This window comes from Pongo abelii, chromosome X, assembly GCF_028885655.2.
Source record: "Pongo abelii isolate AG06213 chromosome X, NHGRI_mPonAbe1-v2.0_pri, whole genome shotgun sequence".
NCBI classification, from domain to species: Eukaryota; Metazoa; Chordata; class Mammalia; order Primates; family Hominidae; genus Pongo; species Pongo abelii.
Window position 1 is genome coordinate 129273353 of NC_072008.2, and position 23305 is coordinate 129296657.

At 39.0% G+C, this 23305-nt stretch overlaps 1 protein-coding gene across 7 annotated transcripts in view; it reads left to right on the forward strand.

The window, feature by feature from the left end:
- The window catches only part of GRIA3 (glutamate ionotropic receptor AMPA type subunit 3), a 308174-nt gene that overhangs the window by 209056 nt on the left and 75813 nt on the right, over positions 1 to 23305 (forward strand). For all 7 annotated transcript variants that reach the window (XM_063721254.1, XM_063721253.1, XM_024240714.3 and 4 more), the window contains 5 exons: positions 2840 to 3001; positions 6523 to 6690; positions 10866 to 10970; positions 11280 to 11387; positions 12576 to 12782. In XM_063721254.1, coding sequence (XP_063577324.1) covers positions 2840 to 3001; positions 6523 to 6690; positions 10866 to 10970; positions 11280 to 11387; positions 12576 to 12782 — 750 coding nt within the window. The remainder of the gene's footprint in view (positions 1 to 2839; positions 3002 to 6522; positions 6691 to 10865; positions 10971 to 11279; positions 11388 to 12575; positions 12783 to 23305) is intronic.

The window sequence follows — 23305 nt, forward strand, 5'->3', positions numbered from 1 at the left end:
TGGCAGCAGCCATAAACAGGTAGCTTGGGAGCATGTGCTTTGGCCCTGATATAAGCAGGGGAGCCTTTCCTCAGGGCTCTTTTAAATATGTAGCAGCACTGCTACTGGGAGTGACAGGGTCACTGCCAATGACTCGTGTTTCGCCCTGGCAGCAGCAGCCAACAACAAGGCCCAGCCCTGCATTCAAGGTATTCAACCCCATTGATGGGGTTCCAAGGATGTGGAAATGCAGGGGCTGTTGGGCCCCTGGTCAGGATGTAGTCTGCTGGGGGCTGGGCTCTCAAAATTGCACCCTGCTGTGGCTGCTTAGGACTCTGGGGTATGCAGGACCCACTCAAGCTCTCTCTCTAGAGAAATGCCATTATACAATCTCTAGGCAACTCCTTCAAAGCCCATGTGGGTTGAGGGCTCTCCAAGGGCTAGGATTGCAGGAGTCCACATTGGGAATATGGACTGCTAGGGGTCTCTCACTTATCCTTTACCCATGCTGGGGCACCTCTCCAGGCTTCCAGATGATCCCAGCCAAGCAGGCTGCCTTACTTCTTTCTCATTCCTTGAGTCAGATGTTTCCTGTCACTTCTCTATTGAATTCCAGCATTCTCTCTTAGGAAATATATTCAAAGTGTGATTATCTACTCACTATTTTATTTCTTCTTTGTACGGGAGATGAGTTCCGGATGCCTCTATTCAGCCATCTTGAAGCCCCTTTCATTGGAGTTTTATCCTCAGCATTTTATTTGAATATAAGTTTAAGGAGTGAGAATGGAGAGTTGGGTAACAGTTAGGCTTAAACCCCAGTGGTAGCCTCTGCTAGACTTTCTACACAAGTGAGGCTCTCTGCTGAATTTATTACAGGGGGAATAAAATGGGAGAAAACACTGAGTCTTATTTTCTCTCATGAAGAAAGCCTTTGGGAGAAAACTCATCATGATGAATTAATGTTAATTTTTAAAATACTTTGTGGTTATCAGAATGAAGGAGTGATTCCCAGTGATGTAAACTATTTGACTCTTTGTCAAGTCTCATTGACTCATACCCCACTTATGAAAAGAAGAGGAAGGGGCTGTAAGTAATAACTGAAAAAGCTGTTTCACTAAAATGTTTTCTAATACTGTCTTGTTATCCATGGTAAAGAAATGTAAAATTAAGAGAAGCATGGATGGAGCTGCTGACTCTACAGATATTGTTTATGTTTAGTTTGTGAATAAATTCACCAAGCTATACATGTAAAGATATGTGCACTTCTCTATACAATTATTACACTTCAATAAAACCTTTTTTAGACTGTTAAAAAAGAGAGGAAACACTAAAGAATTGATATGGATTTGGGTAATAAAGGTGTATGCATTTATCAAAACTCATCAAGTACATTTCATTGATGTAAATTTTACCCCAAAAAATGAAGAAAGAAAAAGAACTGTAAACAAACACTGAATTTTAGTTAATGACCTGCATGCTGAAATCTTTAAGGGTGAAGCATACCAATGTCTCCAACTTACTTTGAAATGAACCCCAAAATGAAATGATTTGATAGATGAGTAGAAAAATAATTGTAGAATCTGAGTGTGACTATGTGGGTATTCACTGTATAATTCTTTCTATTTTTCTGTATGATTGATCATTTTTATATTAAAATGTTGGAGGGTTCTAAAGAAGGGAGGAAGAATTCTACCCATCTGTTTATGAATAGAAATGATGGCTTCAGCTCATTGAAGACCCTAACACATTAATAGTAATTAGCAGCATACAGTTATCCAGCAAAAGTAGCAGCAATTCCTGGGCTGCTACTTGTCTCAGAAGATAATAATGCCCAATAGAGCTGGCAGAGCTCACATGGAGATACTCCTTTCACAAGGCTTAGGTGGCAGAGGCACCAGATGGTAGCCACAGCAAATTAGAAGAAAGTGGTGGATACTATGTAGTAGTTGTTAAGATTCATTTATTGTCTGGGTGCAGTGGCTCATGCCTGTAATCCAAGCACTTTGGGAGGCCGAGGCAGGCAGATCACTTGAGGTCAGGAGTTCGAGACCAGCCAGGCCAACATGGTGAAACCCCGTCTCTACCAAAAATACAAAACTTGGGAGGGCATGGTGGCATGCGCCTGTAATCCCAGCTACTTGGGAGGCTGAGGCACGAGAATCGCTTGAACCCGGGGGGTGGTGTGGAGGTTGCAGTGAGCCGAGATCACACCACAGCACTCTAGCCTGGGCAACACAACGAGACTCTGCACTCCAGCCTGGGTAACAGAGCGAGATTCTATCTCAAAAAAAAAAAAAAAAAAGACATTCATTTATGGATACATGTGAGATACCCTGGGATTTGTACCATCATATACAACCAAGCTGTCAGTTTCACTCATTGGCATTTCCGTAAATCACAAATTTCTAACGTACTCATCACTAGAATCTGAAGCAATCCACTGTGTTTATCATGTTAGGCTGAAGAAAAGTTTGCTATAACACCTATTAGGGTCAAACTTTTTCAACATTTTCCAATTACATAAAGCATTGTATTTGTACGCAATGAAGAAAGACTAAAAATACAGGTAAATGAAACAAATCAAAATATTTGCTTAAAGTTGGCATCTATGTTTGTCCATGTGGCAGCCACATTACATAAAGACACAGGAACTAAAATGGAAGAATGCATATTTTCTCCATTATGCCTGCAGTTTCAGGGACATAGTGCCCTAACAATTAATTTCATATTCAAGGCTGTCTTGATTGCTAATAAATGATCCTGGGGAAGGAGCTTTCATATTATCCTTAGCACTCTAACAGATATGGTGAGTAAGAATATACAACCTCCCACAATCACGATCCTTTCAATGTCTTTCCAGGGTTTTACTGATATTTTACTGGAAAGAGTCATGCATGGGGGAGCCAACATTACAGGTTTCCAGATTGTCAACAATGAAAACCCTATGGTTCAGCAGTTCATACAGCGCTGGGTGAGGCTGGATGAAAGGGAATTCCCTGAAGCCAAGAATGCACCACTAAAGGTAATGTTCCATGGCATGTAAAAAACCTAAGGCCAGCTTTTCAAAGTATCTCAGTATGGTCTTTATACACTAACAGTCATCTTATGATCAAGTGATTTTCCTCAGAAGTGATTCAAAGATGCCACAAAACAACTGCAGGTGATGCTATTGCATTTGAAAACTAAACCCCTGAATAAAGAAGCTGTTGAGAATGAGATCTTTTAAAATCCAGTGCTTGGAAATAAGTTAACTTAATTTTTAATGAATTTTATTTGTAATATGCCCATAACAATTTACAGTATTACAAGAACCTGAGCCAGGCAAAGGGTGGGGGCAATGGGAATAGGTAAGGAAGATTGATAGTCTGAAACAGAAAATTAGATTTTACATTATTTATGTGATTGCTTTGTTTTAATAAGTTCCATGAATCTCAGTACACCCAAGTGAATTAGGGTCTAATAAAGAGTGTACATTGCCTATATGTATATTGAATGGAAATGTTTTCCTGCCTGCTAAAGTATCTTAGAAAATAATTAAATTACCTAGGTTGCTCATTTTCACAAAATCAAGATAAGAATATTAAAAGCAGAAAGTCATGGTTAAAAATGCACATTTTTCATGTGTTCCCCTATGGCTAGAAATCCTATTATTTAAAAACCAGGAATTAAACAGATAAATTAGGGGAAAGTTATTCATGTTACACAAAGGACCCTTCAAATATATTTTTTAAGTAAATCATTTCCTCAGTGCATTGATTCACATATGAAACTGGCTTTAAATTCTTCCTGATATAGTGAAAGTATGTACCATAGCTGTGGTACAAAATGGGGGATCAAAATAGAGTCAAGACCCTTTCCTAAAAAAGGAAAAGGGGAAAAGATCTTCTTCATTGTTTCAAGATACTCATCTTCACATCTTTCCTCCCTGGCAAGAATAGAATAGGGGATAACAGGCCGGGCATGGTAGCATGCGCCTGTAATCCCAGACACTTGGGTGGCAGAGGCAGGAGAATGGCTTGAACCCGTGCAGCAGAGGTTGCAGTGAGCCGAGATCATGCTACTGCACTCCAGCCTGGGCGACAGAACAAGATCCCATCTCAAAATAATAATAATAATAATAATAATAATAATAATAATAATAGGGGAGAACAGTAGTCAACACAGACCAGAAAAAAGATATAGAGATACATTCTGTACCATCTATGCAGCTCCACCTTAAATGGGTTACATCAGAACATAATACAAGTGAAACCTAACTTTATGCAATTGGTGTGTTCTAGAAAAGTTATGGGTTAAACATACTTTTTTCGTTCAGTTAAGCCACTTACTAGTTAAGTGGTACCCTGTGGTTGTAGCGATTATGCCTGCCAGATTTTTCCAAGATAGTCTTGTTTTAAAACATTCTGTTTTAGGGTCCGATCAAGTGTCCTAATTTGCTTTAGTAAATATGGTCACAATCCCTATGATGAATCCTTTGTAATCAAAAAAATTTTTAATGTACTAAACTGATATTTACTGGAAAATAATCCCAACTGAATTAGGCTCCAATACAGAGTGTATGTTGCCTACACATATATTGAATGGAAATGTTTTCCTGCTTGCTAAAGTATTTTTGAAAATAATTAGATTACTAAGTTGCCCATTTTCATAGAAATCAAGATAAAAATATCAAAAGCATGAAGTCATGGTTAAAATGCATATTGCATTACATTTAGGTGAGCTTATTCAAATTTAGATTTTTCATAAAACTGCCTACCCACACGGCTTTATGATCTTTAGATTTACCAGATAATAGGTAGAAGAAATAAATTCATTTATTCAATATTTTAGTGGGTTAGTAGTCTGGCACCTACAATGTGCCAGACACTGTGTTAGGCATGAGAAAATGAGTAATGGTAAGAAGTATGAAAAGGGTACTGAAGAGTAGTTTATGCCTGTGCTGAAGTTGCAGAGCCATACAAAAGAGAAGGAAGCCAATCTCAGCTCTGGACTATTCATTGATAACACTTGGTGTGTATAATGTAAAGTTCTAGAACCCACTGAGAAGAAATGTTCACGCTTATAAGTAAAACCCTTTAAATAACTTTAAAAAATTGAATATTTAAATAGATGTTACAACTTACAGATTACTTTTGCTTAGTATTCGTCATTATAGAACCTTGCACAATATCAATCAAACCAAAAGCCCACTTTAAAAATTGATGTATAATATTTTTGATTAGGAAATAAAATTGTCCACAGATTAAAAATCCTGATATTTTACTCTATAAACATTTCCTTTTAGGGCTTGGGGGGGCATTCTCACCCATTGGTAAGTAGAAACTGAATAAAGCAAAAATTAAATAGCTCCTTTGGCATGGTTTGGAAAGGACTACATTAAGATTGCTGACAATTTATGCAGTCAGCTGAAAAGAAAATCATCACCATGTTGGCTTCATGTATTGCAAAGATGTGCAGACACAAAGATTTTTCTTCATGAAAGAAAATATGTCCCCAGTTACAGTCACACTTGATGATTTGCTTCTGAAAGACAAGTAACATGAGAAAAGTCAGAAAAGCTAATTGATAGTTGTAGAGGCAATAATCTATTCACTCCCAATTGTATTTGGACATACTGTACTAGAAAGGGAACTCCCCCTGGGACATTTTGCTACATTTTTAAAAAGTCAACAACATTCTATATTCTACCAGTATTTGTCACCCATGCAAAACAGGGACCAGCTTATTTTAACCATAGTTTGTTATGTTAATTCATTTAATGAAAAAGCATCCACCATTTCAAATTGCGGATAATCAAATCCCTTGTATTAGTGACTGACCTCATCCCTAGTAGAGCATATCAATATATCCAAGGAATAGAAAGTGTTCTTGCCTGCAAGAGGTGGCATCATGAAGTATTGCCTATGAATTGTCAACATTATCAGATTTAAAACTCAATAATAATTGAAATTTTCTACAATTGAAAAACAGCTTTGGTTTTTGCTACCCCCAGGAAACAAAAACTCATTTATTGCTGGCCAGAAGTCCTAGCTTGCCAGAAACATGGTCCAGACAGAAATGATTAATGTTCTCCTCCAAATTAATTTCAAGCTGTCTAACTTAGCTATTTCCATTTTCCCCTAAGTAAACACCAGATCTCAATTTTCTATTACAAACAGCAGTAACCCAGTCTTGCTTTAGGATATGCTGTTTCCTCTCCAGTCTATACATGCCATCCTTTAACTTCACACATATTTCTTCCTCTATAAAGCACCCAGCCTTTTGGTAGTCACTCACTCAGTATAAAAAAGAAACAGTATTGAGAGCAAGAGAGAGATTGCCTTGAGCCATTTGATTGTAATAATCATAACACATGCACACATGAGGTAAGAAGTATCATTGTAGAATGAATCAAATTCAGGCTTGCCCAGAGAGATCTCTTAAATAATTAGGGGGGTGACTGCATAGAACAATAGGTAGAAATGAATGAAAATTATAAGAAACAAGGCAAATTTTGAGGGTATCATTTATCATGATATCTTGTTTTTCATGCATCCATTTCAGTATACATCTGCATTGACACACGACGCAATACTGGTCATAGCAGAAGCTTTCCGCTACCTGAGGAGGCAGCGAGTGGATGTGTCCCGGAGAGGAAGTGCTGGAGACTGCTTAGCAAATCCTGCTGTGCCCTGGAGTCAAGGAATTGATATTGAGAGAGCTCTGAAAATGGTAAAGACCACAATGGGTTATTGGGGTGGAAGAAACTTATAAAGACATAAAAAAGATGAGACCTTAATCTTGAGAGAAGATATACTAAAAGGAATAGGACCAGATTATGTAGAATCTCAGAGTATGCAAAGAGGATAAGTACAGCCATTTCTATAAATCATCCAAATCTAGAAATTGGAGGTCGTTTCTTGAAGCTTGAAAAAAAAAAAGATAAATTTAGGGCAAATGAATTTTTGGTTATGCACTATACTGTGGCTAGTAAATGAAACTTAGTACTCTCGAAAGTTACAGATTGAATATATAAATAGCTTCAAAAAATTCAAACCTTTCAAACATATGACATTCTTTAGGGAGATTAGGATATTTTATAAGATGTTCCTAACTTCAAGATAGACATTACAAAGGACAGCATCCTCTGGCTCATCAGACAAATGGATTAGCCTAGACAGGCTGTGGAACTTAGCCAGTGTGATAGTATTTCTGTTGTCAAAAAGAACACTCATGCTATTCTACAGGATGAAATGCAGGAACATGATACATTTCTAGGTCTACTTAAGAAGCTTTTGCCTAATGCTGCAAAGAAAAAGCCTAAAGAAAAGTAACAGGAATCAATGGATAGACAGTCAAATAGGTCACTTGTTTTTAGTATTTGCTGGGTAGGAGATCATTTAAGGCTTCAAGCAATGTCCTTTGAACAGATTTCATTATTTATACCAGAAGTAGCATCACCCATTCATTGCAGTTTTCCAAGCAAGAGCTCTGTCCTGAATATTTTGCTTTATGCCACATGTGCCTGCATGTATTAAAATGAGCTTTCAAGAGTACAAGAATCTCTTATTTCTACTTATTTAGTTATCCTGATGTTTGGGACATCCAAATCAACAAAGAGATGGGCAAAGATAAGATAATTCTGTGTGCAACCCAGCAAGGAAGAACTTGTAACGGCCTCATAACATACATCATTTTGTGTAGCTGGCTCTCTTATTGATGCCTTAAATTTGCCAAGTTGGAAGCATTCAATCAAAAGGGGTTAGTAGCCCTTGTGTCTCTCTTCAAGAAAGAGATATGACTCATTCTCCCATCATGCAGATTTTTATGTCATTATGTCAGTTCCTTAACAAATGCCCTAAGTGTAGTTTTATGGAGGTAGCACTGTACAATTTTGAAGAGCAGTTAATTAAATTCAACCTTCATAGCAGTTACAAGATTTGTATTGTCAGGTGAAACATAATGATGAGTGAAATATAAAACTCCCTCAGAGTGAATCAAAAGGAGTTTTCATCAACAAAACCTCAAGGGGCAAGAGCCAGCATCTCCAATTGACTCCCTATTCATGACACAAATAACTACCTTCCCAAATAGAAAACTGGCTATCAGAATGAAGGATAAGATACCAATTGGGCTAGGAAAAAAAAAATAGATTGGTCATATTACTGCACAGAAAAGTTTCTGCATGTCTACCTCACTGATAAAGCTCAAGTTATAAGCCAGGTAACCTTCCTCCCCAGGCCCTAATGACCAGACACTCAACCAAAACAATACATTACCTTTCTATAGGACAATCTCTATTGCTCCAGAGAGGCTGGAAGGCACCTATTTTTTCCAAAAGTAGACAGTGCCTCAGTAAAATTGCTCTACTCAGAGGGACTGTAAGGGAGGCTAGTCTGAAGTACTAAATGTTTTGCTACATTAAAAGAAATCCCATTTTATTTGAATTAATTAAAATTGAGACTGCATAATGTAAAGCATCCCTCGTTGTGACTAGCACATAGTTGTTTCTCAATAAATTATTCTCTTCCTTCAAAAGAAATCTGGCAAACAAAATCATTGCCTGGCAGAGGCTCCCAAGGGGCCTGTTTTAATGAATAAATAAGCACAATATTCATTCAGTAAATATTTATTGAGCACCCATGACTATGTATCAGGCTCCATATTAGTATGCAAGCATGAAATAAGATGAGGAGTGCTCACATTTAAATTGTTAATATGTAAACAAATGCTTTAAAATATCTTAAAGCCGCTTGCAAATTGGGTAATCATTCTCCTCACAATCTGCAAATAATGCAAAGATCAGCCCAGCACAGTCTACTGACATATCTGTCACAGATTCTAAGTCTTTGAGACTTGTTCAATCAACATTTATTAAGGATCTGCTCTATCCCAGGCACAATGTTAGTTGCTGAGAACAGAGGTAAAAAAATGTCTCTCATCTCAAGATGCTCCTAATCCAGTAGGAAAGTCAGAAATACATAGATTATAAAAATGTTATGTCTAAGTCTTGCACAGGATGCTATGAATTAAAGAAGGGATCCCAGATGGGATGCTGGGAAACTGTCACTAACATTCAATACTGGACCACATCCTTAAAAATAGATTTCTCTGAGTGGTAGTCCAATTCTACTTCTGATCACCAAACGTTCAAATCATGGGTCTGGAATCTTTTGGACTATGCCTTGACTATTCTCCAGTTCATATATCATATTCAGATAGGTTGGGTCTTTAGAAATAGACAACTCTTAATGAGACTTAAAGCCCTAGCTATTTTCACTAATGAAGGCTTTCCTTAATAAGTTCCTATTGCCCTTGTCTCTGCCCTGTCTAACTCCTCTACGAGAATTCAGTGCTCAAAATAGAGTAAAAAGAGCCCTTCGTGCTCACATTATGTATCAGTCTCATCCCACTGGATAAGTAATTTCTATCTCAACAAAGGTCTTTTCTCTAACTAGAAGTGTGATGCCACCTTCTCTGCAAGCCTAAGCTAACAATAGTGCTTAGGTTTGTTGGATCAGTTGGACAATCATCTTGTTTTCAGTTCATCAGATTGGAGCATTTTCCTTTCAACAGGAATTCCACAGTCTCCTACTGGTGGTGAACAAGCCCCTTTCCCTTTAAAAAATGTTCCCTAATATTTGACAACATTTTTCTTTCTGCAACACAAACCCACTGCCACCTCTGACTTGTTTGACAGCTTGTCATTTTCCATAAGTGATGAAAAACAATTCCATTCTTTCATACTAGGAAAATGAGACATATTCTTTCTCTTTGAAGCAAAGTCTTTGACCTTTACTTGCCAGATGAGCAATGCAAGTGGTTAACAACAATTATTTATATTTGTAGAGGGTATTTCATCCAGTGTCCCTGCACTGTAAAATAGGTAAAGAATCTATCTACCTAGAAGAGATGGCCTCTTGCTAATTCATAATACTGAGCCCAGGCCCAGGAAAAATTGTTCCATACATGAAATCGGCATTTGGCATCCCAAACAAGTGTTCTGGCTTCCAGTACTTCTACATTTCTTGTCTAGTGCTCCATACTCCTGACCCCTTAGGCTTAATAAATTTCATCAGTCTTTGGATTATCCCTCCATGGCTTAGCTCTCTTGTCTGTTACCTGTCTGTAGCTGAGTGTAGGTTAAATAAGAGGGAAAGCTCATCCCTGTCACCGTAGTAGCTGGTAAATGTGTAACCCTCTCAAGAAACAGAACTAAATCCATTTTGGTTAATAATAATTAATATAGCTAGCATGTATTCTGATGCTTAATAGATGCCACATACTGTTCTAAACATTACATATATATGTGTGTGTATATATATATATCTTCTCTAATCTTCCCAATAACTCTGAAAGATAGATACTACTAGGATTTTCAATCTTACAGATTAAGACACTGGGGTAAAAGAGCATTAAAGAACATGCCGAAGGTCATTCAGTTAATAATTGAAGCTACGATATGAGTCCAGGTGTAACAGTGCCCATGCTGCTGAAACCAGATTATGTTCAGATATGGGAAATATTAAGATAAGACACAGCCATGGCCCCCAAGGAACTCAGTTTAGAATACATTATCCTAGTTAAGGGGGTAGCCTGCAGAGTATTTTTAGGAAGGGGCTAGTGGAAATTTCAGGTCCTTGAAAAAGTGGCGGTAGAGCCCTCATTATATTATATAAGTAACAGCATCTTACACCTACTCAATGCTTCAAAACTAAAAGGCATGCCAAGAAAATACTGTGGAGGAAATGAAGATCTTGTATAGACTTGATCTGGTGGATAGAGCTCAATGACTTGCAATAATAATTCTTCAAGATTCCAAGATCTGTCAGTAGACCTCATCCCAGAGACTTAGAAGGCAATAATGCCGTGCTATTTTAAAATTTTAAATTTTCTCTTTCTACCAGGTGCAAGTACAAGGAATGACTGGAAACATCCAATTTGACACTTACGGACGTAGGACAAATTATACCATCGATGTGTATGAAATGAAAGTCAGTGGCTCTCGAAAAGTAAGTAACCAAAACAGACATTTAAAGAAAAGGGCTCTTGAAAGAGGATAGCATTTGGATGTAAGAAAATAAGTATTATTATTTTACAAAATATCAGTAAGGATGAGTGGGAGATGGGAACCTCCAGGATGAATAGCACACCTATGTGTCAGTGTTGGGGGTCCTGATGGGAATTACAAGACACGGGGAGACAGGATGTCAATCCTTATAGAGCTCAAGAAAGTTTTGTTCCACAACAGCACTTCAATTTCATGCAGTACTTTTTTGAGGGAAAAATTGGCATCCAGGTCAAATGTCTTCTCTTTCTAGGCTGGCTACTGGAATGAGTATGAAAGGTTTGTGCCTTTCTCAGATCAGCAAATCAGCAATGACAGTGCATCCTCAGAGAATCGGACCATAGTAGTGACTACCATTCTGGTAAGTGTGAACAGAAGGTAGGTGGGCTTTCTGTCCAGCAAGACTTCTGTGTTCTGAAAAGTATTTTTCCACCAGTGGAAAAGACCTCAAGTTCAAACAGTAAAAACTTCCAACAGGGAAGCTCAGGAAACTCTCAAAGTATCTTGCCATGATGATGAACAGAATGTCATTTAACAAAAAGAAAGAAAGAAAAAGAATAGGAATTTAGAACAGTTTTAGATTATCATTTTCCTCTTTCTCCCCACCTCCATGCCCGCCCCCATAGGACTGACGCTTCATCTGGACTTGAAACCTAATTCTTCATTGTGGGGGAAGCAGCATTGTGTGGAGGAGAGAGTACATTAGGATTCTAAAATTAGGTCTACCACTAACCTGTAAAACTGTGCAAGTCACAACTTCTCTGAGCCTCAGGTTGTTATTTCTCTTCATTTATGAAAGGGGTATAATAATAATCACCTACCCACGTCATAAGCCCATTTCAAGGCACAATTCACTACATGAAGAAGTTTCCTGCAAAACTCAAAGCACTTAAAATGTGAGATGGTATTTTCATTTAGTTTTAAAACACTTTTCTAAAAGCTGGTTTGTTTTTACTGAATGAAGTACAAAACTGGGTTAAAAACAAATACATCTCTAAGTGTGAAAGTATGACTAACTGAATGGAGACTAGGCTGAAGTTTGCCTTTCATCTAAGCATACATATCAAATACTCCCTTTGTCTTAAGTACTATACTAGGCCCTGGAGATATGAAAATGTAAATGCCACGGACCCTGACCTCACAGGGATCACAATGCTTCCCCAGGGCTTTGCCTCAACTACCTGCGATTCCTACATAATAAATCTTGAGAAATCAAAGGCACTTCACCATCATGTAACTAAGTCTGCCAAATTTGATGAAATCAAAGACTTGATAGGTGAAAACTGGGCCATCTTTCAAACTCTCAAAAAGAACTGAAATCCTTCTCTGCTTCCTTAAATTATCAGTTAAGGACTCCCCCTACCAAAAAAAAAAAAAAAAGTGACCCAATGAATACTCAATTAAGGCTCTTCTGTTTACTAAGTAACAATTTAAAGGCCTTTTTCACATACCGAACCTCAATAGTCACAGAGGGGAAAAATTATTGCATTTATCTTCCCTTAGAAAAATGTATAGGAGTAATCCTTTTATCTTGCTTCTGGTCCCAAAGGAATCACCATATGTAATGTACAAGAAGAACCATGAGCAACTGGAAGGAAATGAACGATATGAAGGCTATTGTGTAGACCTAGCCTATGAAATAGCCAAACATGTAAGGATCAAATACAAATTGTCCATCGTTGGTGACGGGAAATATGGTGCAAGGGATCCGGAGACTAAAATATGGAACGGCATGGTTGGGGAACTTGTCTATGGGGTGAGTTTTTTCCAATTCTGTTTTCATTTACTCTGTGCTTTCCAATTAACAAAGAAGAGAGAGGATTTAATTTTCAAGTGCAGTATTTATCCAATTGTATAGTTTACATATAGTCTACAAGAAAAATATATTCTACAGTTGCGTTCTGTAAAGGCAGGTTGTCAGTAGTATCCTTTGGACAACGGGATTATTTTACTAAAAGGAAAATAGAATTGGGGGATTTTATTTGGCAACATTAAGCACAGCCTGCCCTCTATTTAAAATCTGTTCCTTCTGTGTTCTCTAGCTCAGGCAGCAGAATTACCACCCACATAGTTGCCTAAGCAACTTTGCCTAAGCAACCTCATCATCTTTCCTCATTGTTCCCCTCTTATCTAGTCAGTCACCATGTCCTATGAATTCTACTTTTAAGTCTCTCAAATCTAGACACATTCTTCACCCCCACCATCGTCACCTTAATTAGGGTTCTTAACATCTATCAGTCATTTAACTTGTTACCCTGCGTCTGTTCTTACCCTGGCAAATTAGATCTCCACATTACTGTAATTTCCCACTTTAAAAATCAGGATGAAATTCAAATTCCTTCACATGGCAAATAAGGCACTTTATAATCTAGCACCCGCCTACCTCTCTAGCTTCATCCTGTACTCTTTCCCCCTCACACCCAATGTTCCAGCTATAGAAAAGTAAGTGTTGTTCCCTGAAGGTGCTGAGCTCTCACTTAGTATAAGCCTGGAAGTACTTTTGTGTCTCTTCAGCAGCTAATACCACCTACTAGTCCTCTGAAACACAGCAGTGATACTTGTTTCAGAAAACCTTCTCTATTCGCATCTACTTGCCTGCAGTCTGGGTTAGGTACCCCTGCTTTTTGCTTCCTTCCTTTCCATATTCATATAGTACTTCTAAGTCTGTATTGTAATGATCCATTTACAAGTTCCACTGTTCTACTAGACTATGAACTCCTCGAGGACAGAAGATGTAGCTGATTCATTTCAATATCACACAGTCTGAAACACAGACGTTCAATAAATCCTTGCTGAATTAATGAATGAAAAATGAACAGAATGGCTCTGCCAGGGGCTTATCTATAGTCCAAGTGCAAAAGAATTAATATGGGCAATTAGGGCTTTTAAGAAAGGTACAGTGGTATCTTCAGAGCTCCTGGGTCACTTAGTATTAAATGGTTTTGGCCTCTGATTGTGAATGTCAGATCTTGGGCAGCTTAATGAGGCACATGTAAATAAGCAGAACTGGACAGAAAAACTGCCCATGCAGTAAACCAGTCACTAGAGAACTAATCCAAGTGCAGGGGGTGGTGGCAAAGGTTTAGTTCTAACAAACAAAGATTACCTGTAATAATAACTCTCTGTCTAGACAATATCTACACTAAGTAAGGGGAAGACAGAGGAATCTAGGAGGTGGAGATACTGAGAAGCCCCAGCTGGCAAGAAGCAAACAACCAGGTTATTTATTTATTGGACTGAGGTTCAGGAGAAGGACTCTAGTGCTTGGGATGGAAACCAGCAAGAATAAGGTATAGCTCTCCAATCATATGAGAGTACTGGGGTCACTAAATAAGTTCTTGGAACAGGCCTTTGGGAGGAACCACAAAGTCGGAAGCTCGTTTCTAAAAATAAGGGCACAGAAAGGTAACAAAAGCAAAGCTGGACCCCAGATATAAAAACTGGAGCACCATCCTCTAGTCAGACGAACAGCAAGGCAACTTGAACTTCAGCCCCCATCTATGGGCCTGGAGCCATCATCTCCTGTCTTGGGTCAAGATTGGTCCTGGGAACTGGGGCAGGGCTAAGTGGCAGATGAGATTCAAGTGAATCCAGCAGTAAGAAAGAGAAGAATTTCCAACGCCAGTGCAGAGAGGGCTCTGAACAAGGGTCAGAGCACCCAGTCATGATTTCTGAGGACTCTGAGAAGCTCTGAACCATCTTGACATGGCTCTAATCTTTTACTTTCCAAGTTGTTGATAAGGTTTTCTTCTCTTTCCTGTTCCTCATCTCCCCAACACTTAGGCTTAAGAGGTCTTGTCTTGCTTACAGCTCACCCTTGCTCTTGGCACATTACCTGATACATAGTAAATGCTCACTTTTTGCTTTAATGAATCAATGCCTGGCATACAGTAATGCCTAAGCCAATATTCATTAAATTGAGTTCATGGTGGGATATAATCTTGCAATATCATTACTATTTCTATTCCTACTACTACTATTACCACTACTATTACTACTACTACTACTACTACTACTATTAGCTAGCATTTGTTGCGTATTTACTGGCTGCCAGATACTGTACTAAGTGCTTTATACACTTTATGTAATTTAATCCTCACAATACGCCTCTGGGGAAGGTGCCATTATTAAACTCTTTCTACATGTGAGAAAATTGAAGCCTAGAGAGGTGAAGTCACATGCCAAAGACCAAACAGTTTACAGTGACTATCTTAGTTTGTTTGGACTGCTATAATAAAACACCATAAACTGGGTCACTTATAAACAACAGGAATTTATTTTTCACCGTTCTGGAGGCTGGGAAGTCCAAGATCAAGGGAGATTCATTGTCTGGTGAGGGCCACTTTCAGGCTCATAAATGGTACCTTCTTCCTGTGTTCTCACATGATGGAAAGGGTAAGGGGTCCCTCTTGGGCCTCTTTTATAAGGACACTATAAGTTTCATTTGTGAGGGCTTCACTCCCATGACCTAATCACCTCCCAAAGCCCCACTTCCTAATACCATCACCTTGGGGGTTAGGATTTCAACATATGACTTGGTTGCGGGGTGGGGGGGACGTGGGGACACAAATATTCAAACTGTAACAGTGACACAATAACTTTAACCCAGATCTTTCACTCTGAAGTCCATGCTTTTTAACCATTACACTATCTGCCCAACAGCTAAAGTGTGGTTTCAGGCCCATCCCATTCTGAAAGATAGTTGAAATGTATTAGAAAGGCTTATGGTGCCTTAGTCATTCTGGAGAGAAGAGTGCTTGGCAACAGCAGCATGGCAAGAAATTTAAGGCGTAAGTGTCTTTTTATTTTATTTATTATTTATTTATTTTTGAGACAGAGTCTTGCTCTGTCACCCAGGCTAGAGTGCAGTGGCATGATCTTGGCTCACTGCAACCTCCGCCTCCCAGGTTCAAGCGATTCTCCTGCCTCAAGTTCCTGAGTAGCCGGGACTACAGGCACCTGCCAGCTTGCCCAGCTAATATTAAAAATATTTTTTAGTAGAGATGGGGTTTCACCATGTTGGCCAGGCTGGTCTCAAACTACTGACCTCAAGTGATCTACCTGCCTCGGCCTCCTAAAGTGCTGGGATTACAGGTGTGAGTCACCGCACCCAGGCTAAGGTGTAAGTTTCTACTAGCCCAGGTTATCCGATGTGAGCTATACCATGAACTCTACCACCCCATCACAACTGAATGACCATATTTCTCCTGTCACTCTCTGTAAATAGATCACTGCTCTCCTGGCATTGAGGAAGACATTACACACAGTGACATAGAGCAAGGCAGATTGATTGACATTGTTCAGACAAAGACCAATTTTCTCAGTGGATTTTGTTTCTCCTCCAGCATGTTCCCTGTACTGCACTCATTTAATCTCCACATATCTCTTCCTCATTCCAATTTGTCTACTTGTGAGTGAGGGAGCTTGAGTATTAGAGTCCCTCATTTGTTCAGCAACTTAGATGCTTTCTCTCCACTTCTGAATAGTAAAAGTGTTCCTATAGGAACTTTCCCATCTTTTCCCTTTAGTTCTTTCTACTATAGACAAAAGCAATAGCCGGGGAGGCTCTTCCAGAAATGTCCTCCTCCTTCCCCTGCCTAAAACAACTTTCTGATGCTTTCTGGGCTTATAACAGGAGGTGATTCCAGAGAACTACAGCAAACCAACCCATTGGAGAAGACTGCCAAATTCCATTTTCCTCTAAAACCTGTGGCTATGAAAAATATACATTCTTATCATGCTTGGAGTAAAAGCTCTCTGTTAAAGAGGATGATCTCATGAGCTAAATGTGTCTTCATCTTCATTTAGAAGTTTTAGTCTTTTGGCATTGGGAAGTTTTCAACTTCTCTATCAATGACAGAAATGGAGAAAAATGAAAACACAGGCTTTCATTTCTGGCAGGCCTGGCCTCTTGTGGTTTGCAAGTTGCTTTAAAAAAAGAAGAGCAGAAAACCCCTAATGATTTCTCTAAGTTCTTAATGAGCAAAAAGATGGAGAACAGGGAAATATTTCCTGCAGTGAACATGAAACCTATACAGATAGGCACTGCTTTATCTTAAGGGTATTTCTCTTATGCTTTTAGTATGTAAAACAGAGCAGAGTGGAAAGAATGAAAAAAATCAGAGATGAAGAAAGCTCTGCAAGGGAGATTTCAGTGTCAGTCATAACGTCTCAAGAAAGAATCAAAAGGAATTAAATTTGCTAAAGAATAAAGAAGCCAATCAACCTCTTTTCAGATGATTTATAAATAGGTTTTTTTCTAAAGAAATTCAAATCAGGTTGATGTTGGGGCACCTTGTATCTCTAAGAAGGCTATTTTTGAAACAAACCTCAGTAGGACACAATGTGCCCCATTATGTAAGCCCTTCAGAACATTATGGACTTGAAACTGTCCACCTGCTTTTAGCAGTTTTGATTTTGAGCTGGATGTCTGTAACACCACTACATGGTAACAGTCCCAGATCAAATGGCTTACAGACCACAAGTTTTTATGGCTTCCAAATACCATATGTTTTGAGGACAATTAAAAACAGCATTTTTTGCTAGCAGGGCTCTTAAACATCCTTAATCCTACCTTACCATTCATTTTTTACAAATGCATATGGGGACCAGCCAAGATCAGACATCAGAACTGTCCCTCAGGTAATCAGGAATCCAAAGCCTGTTAGAGGACACAGGTACAGCAGTGGCAGCAGGACTGGACAAAGTCACAAAATCCCACAACTTGGCAACACAGGTTTTGTGACTCATGGTCTGGTGCTCTGTCCACTGGGTCACACTGGCTCAGTTCAATAAACTTGTCAGATTATGGGAATATTGGTGTTGTATCAATCAGATATAGCATCCCCACCTGGCTGTAAGGGGCTTACAATCTAGTTGGATTATAAACTTTTCCATCTAAGATACTTATTTTGCTTTTTTTCATACAAGATACTCATCCTGCTTATTTATGGCCTCCAGGATAATGTAATCCACATTTCTAGTTATCACTTGAAATATCTGAAAACCCAATATAGACAGCTGGGGGGTTCTGCCCTTAGAGAGGAGATATGATCTAAGAGAAAAAGAGAGTCAGGAGAAAGGCTAAAAGGAAATTGAGGCCCCAATTAACAGAACACCTCCTAGTGGGCAACTGCCATGTTCCTTATGTTCCTAGCAGTTACAACTAAGGATAAAGAAGAGGGGGGTTGCTTTGGGAAAGGCTTGACAAGCTGCTGCTTAAATTGCTTCTTCTGACTTAGGAGATAGCAGAGAGCCTGGGGGTAGTAATGGGGTTGCAGGGATGGTTGATTATAGGTCATATTCCCTGGGTGTCCCCAGACTCCTTCACGCTCCGAGGACACATGGCAACTTTACAGATACTATTTGCACTGACATTTCTCTGCCTAGAAGAAATTATCTCTTAGGTTGTCACTATCCTAAGCTGGATTCATTTTCCATTAAGAAAGGCAGAGAGTCGATTTGTCCTTCCAGCTAAAAGGCAGAGAAGCAAGCGTCCAGTAACAGATGCCAGATATTCTTCAGGTGATTATACTGGGCTTTGGCAGAAGGGCTGATGATTTGATAAAAGTCCCCCCTCCTTCAAATGATGCATGTAAACTCCAGGAAGGAGCATTAAGGACACATGAAGTATGCCATTCGAAGCAGAAAGAGTGGGGAAAATATTTCCAGCTAAACGTAGTCTCACAAGGCCTTCATCCAGCTCCAGAGACACTTTTTTATCTTCATATTGTCTTTAACTCTCTCAGCTCCCCAAGGACAAGTAGCCCTAATCAATAGATCCAGTCGGGGATACCTGTTCTGGATAAAGAAATTCGTTGTGACACCGCTTGTTGTTGCACAGATTTAAATAAGCCTCATTCTTTTCTCCAGATCTTAACAATTGCAGACAGTAAATATTCCATAGATTACTGCCAATAAATCAGTTTAAGTCTTGTCCCCCAGCACACAAGCAATTATATTCCTATTGTCTAGCTTGATTCTGCCCCACTCCTGTTTTCAACACATATCAACTTTCCAAAGGAAATGTCTGCCAAAGGCAACTAGAGCCTTGTGGTTGATACAGGGACAAAGGGTCAGGTTATGTCTGCTTCTTCTCTTGGATAACATATAGTACATTATGATTACACATCAATACATTGTCTACTTCCTCTCTCCTATCCCCTTCCTTGCTTTCAGAAAGTGCTTTAAAATGGTGTCTGACAAGCTCCTGCTCATTCGTAGTCTCATGGTGGGTTACAAGTTTTGTATCAGATAATCAGATGAAAATTCTTAAAGATATAACAAGCTTGCAATCTCAAAGAATTTTTAAAATTATGTTTAAGTCAGTGTCATCTCTGGCTAAAACCTGTCAGATTCTTAAGTGTATCAGCCCTACACGTATGAGTTTGTTGGTTTTTAACTTTTATAACATTTACAACTTTGGCAACCCACCTATGAAAAGGATTATAAATCCCCTCAAGCTAAATCCTCTCCAATTAATGCAGTTGCTCCGTGTTTGCAACTGGTGAGTGGAAAATTCAAACCTAATTCAGTGTGTTTACTGAGCCCACACAGCCACATTTAGGCTGCTTGATTAAAATCCTTTAAGTAGTCAAGATGCAAGCAAAAGTACTAGCAAACTCTTACTCTGTGCTCTTTCCATTTGCTTGATTTTGTCTGTCAATTGGAGCACCCTCATACCACTACCACACACTTACCCACCTAGGTTTCTGAAAATAACTTGCCTACTGCTATTACCAGTGCAAGCAGAGGCTTGAGGACAACTGGCCACTGGAGTGATTCAGGATACCCCAAGAGAGGCACTTCATTGTTGAGTCAGAATTTCACCTACTCCCTAACCCCATCCATAATTCTTACCACTCTCTCTCCCAGACAGCTGGCTTTCATAAGAGCAGAGACTAGGAAAGGAATTCCATTTGAGGACTTACCTTTTTCAGTTTTTCATCAGTGTGGGCCTCCTCAATCTTTAAGTTGCCTTGAAAGTGACCTCTCCCTTTACCTTCTTGCTATGGCAATCCCAGGAGAGCTCAATGGGTATTTTTGGATGCTAGTTAGTTACAGGGTGGAGCATATAACTAACTAGTGTTCAAAATACCTATTGAGCTCTCTTGGGACTGTCATAACATGATTGCCCCACATAAATTATGCCAAGCGGGTCCTATGCTCTGAAATAACCAATTATCACAACAACTTATTTTAACATTTATTTTACGTTCAGGGGTACATGTGCAGGTTTGTAATATAAGTAAATTGCATATTACAGGGGTTTGGTGGACAAAAAACAACCCCATAAAAAAGTGGGCAAAGGACATGAACAGACACTTTTCAAAAGAAAACTTACATGTGGCCAAAAAACTGCCTGTGGGAATAGTGGTGATAGAGGGCAAGGGCTTTGCCAAGGCTGGCTCTGAGCTGACATGAGTTCTGCTGCTTGGTTTCTTACCAAACATGCAAGAAAGGAGAAGAGTTGCTAAGTCTCCTACCAATAGAAGGGAAGGGAGCTACAGATTCTGCCTCAAGCTGTCCTTGAGCCTTCTTCCACCTGCTTTTTGCTATTCCTTTGCCTTTTTCCATCTGTAATAGGTATTTTTTAAGGTTCATCATGGGGAATTCTCCTTTTGGAGTCAGGTCTACATCAACGAGGTACAACTGAGCACAGATTTAATGCCATTCTTGATTGGGAGAGCACCCTCCAAAACATAGACAAATTCCACATTTTTTGAAAAATCGAAAAATCTCCTTAGAAAGAAACAATCCAGAAAAAAAAAAATACGGAAATGCCAGGCTGAGGAAAAAAAAGGCAAGTGCCTAAGGGAAGCAGATGATTCTTCCTGTTGTCTTTTGTGATTTCAGAAGTACTTCAAACTAGGAATGGCCTTCTTTGGGAATCTGTTCTTTTGATGAATGTTCCTGGGAATCAGACAACAAAAAGTAGTCCTGCTTTATCCATCTAGCCACGTCTCGTTAGTATTTAGTGGTGCTTACCATGTAGTAGGTGTTTCAATTACCAAGTAGGGTTTTTTTAAAGGGGTCAAGATTCTCAAACTCCTTTCTGTACCTTCTAGAAAAGACCCCAAATTCCTTAAATTCATTCCAAAATAATTTTCTCACGTGAATGCCTTCTTATTTCTTTTTTCTAAAACAAACAAGTAACAATTTCTCCTAGAACTATCTTTTAGACTTAAAAGATGAAAAATACTGGTTAAATTAAGTAATTAAATTCAAATGAAATCAAGTGAGAAATGATACTAGAGGGGTATTTGCATGCTCTGAGCAGGAGACAGACATGTTGGCAAAGAGAGGAAGTGGCTTTACCTGTGAATTCTCTTGGCATGACAAGACTCTTTCTAACTGATTCAGACTCTCTCTGCCAAAAAAAAAAAAAACTCTGCTAGCTTTCTGGCCAACTCATTCTCCTCAGTACCCTTTTTTACTATGACCAGGTCTAGCTTCAGGCAAAAGGGTAAAAGAGATGAAAATTTGTCTTTGGCTCCCCTCTAGTTAGTAACGTGGAACTGGAAATTCAGAAGTTAGCCACGATGAGATGAGAGTTGAAACCATAGGTAACAATACTGAGGGATGAAAGTGAAGGACAGAACCTTAAAGAACAAACCTTCATTGATTATCTCCTAAGACAAGCACTCTGAATAGTCTCTTGGGGTACAAAGGTGCACCTTGATTGAGAGAGCAGAACTAGGAAGGAAAGTCAGAGAAGGAACATTCAGAGAGGTAGGAGGAGAACCTGTAGTCTTTCATAACAGAGAGCTAAGGAAAGCACGTACATAATGCAAAAGGCCAATGGCGTCACACACGCAGTTAATGTCTGAAGGAAGATATTTGAATTTAGTAGCCAAGTATATAATTCAAGAAACAATTTCAGTAATTTGGAGGGGCTGGAAATTAAGTCTCAGGGGTATAAGGAGAAAGTGGTGTTGATAGCAACACAGTAAAGCTGTATTTTTTCAATAATACTGGTGGTGTTAGGGAGGGATTTAATGTGGTTAAGAAGGCAGCAGGATCAAAAGGTGGGAGGAGTGTTTTCTGTTTCATTTTTGTTTGTTAGTAAATAGGATTACCTGAAAATGATTTTAAGTGAATAAAATAGATCAATGATTTTCAAATTATAGCAAACATTACAACAAACTGGAAGACCACATGAGTCTCACGCCTCCACAATTTCTCATCCCATACATCTGGGGTGGAGCCCAAGAACTGGCATTTCTTTTTCTTTTTCTTTTTTATTTTTTTTATTATACTTTAAGTTCTAGGGTACACGTGCACAACGTGCAGGTTTGTTACATAGGTATACAGGTGCCATGTTGGTTTGCTGCACCAATCAACCCGTCATTTACGTTAGGTATTTTTCCTAATGCTATCCCTCCCCCAGCCCTCCACCCCCTGACAGGCCCCAGTGCGTGGTGTTCCCCCACCTGTGACCATGTGTCCTCATTGTTCAACTCCCACCTATGAGTGAGAACATGTGGTGTCTGGTTTTCTGTCCTTTTGATAGTTTGCTGAGAATGATGGTTTCCAGCTTCATCCATGTCCTTGCAAAGGATATGAACTCATCCTTTTTTATGGATGCATAGTATTCCATGGTGTATATGCACCACATTTTCTTAATCCGGTCTATCATTGAGGGATATTTGGGTTGGTTCCAAGTCTTTGCTATTGTGAATAGTGCCACAATAAACATACATGTGCATGTGTCTTTATAGTAGCATGATTTATAATCCTTTGGGTATATACCCAGTAATGGGATCACTGGGTCAAATGGTATTTCTAGTTCTATATCCTTGAGCAATTGCCACACTGTCTTCCACGATGGTTGAACTAATTTACACTCCCAACAACAGTGTAAAAGCGTTCCTATTTCTCCACATCCTCTCCAGCATCTGCTGTTTCCTGACTTTTTAGTAATCACCATTCTAACTGGTGTGAGATAGTATCTCATTGTGGTTTTGATTTGCATTTCTCTGACGACCAGTGATGATGAGCATTTTTTCATGTGTCTGTTGAACTGGCATTTCTAACAAGTTCCCAGGTGACTCTTTTGCTGCTAATCCAGGACCCATACTTTAAGAACCACCGGAATAGATTAATGGAGAAGGGAAAAATTAAAGATGTAAAAGAGATAGTAGATAGAGCTGGGTTTTAAGAAGCCACAGAGAAATATAGAATGCATGGAATAAGTTGATCAAATCTTAGAAAGTGTCACTTTCTGTGAGATGGAAACACACAGAAGAAATGTATAAAGATGCTGCAATATGTTGACAA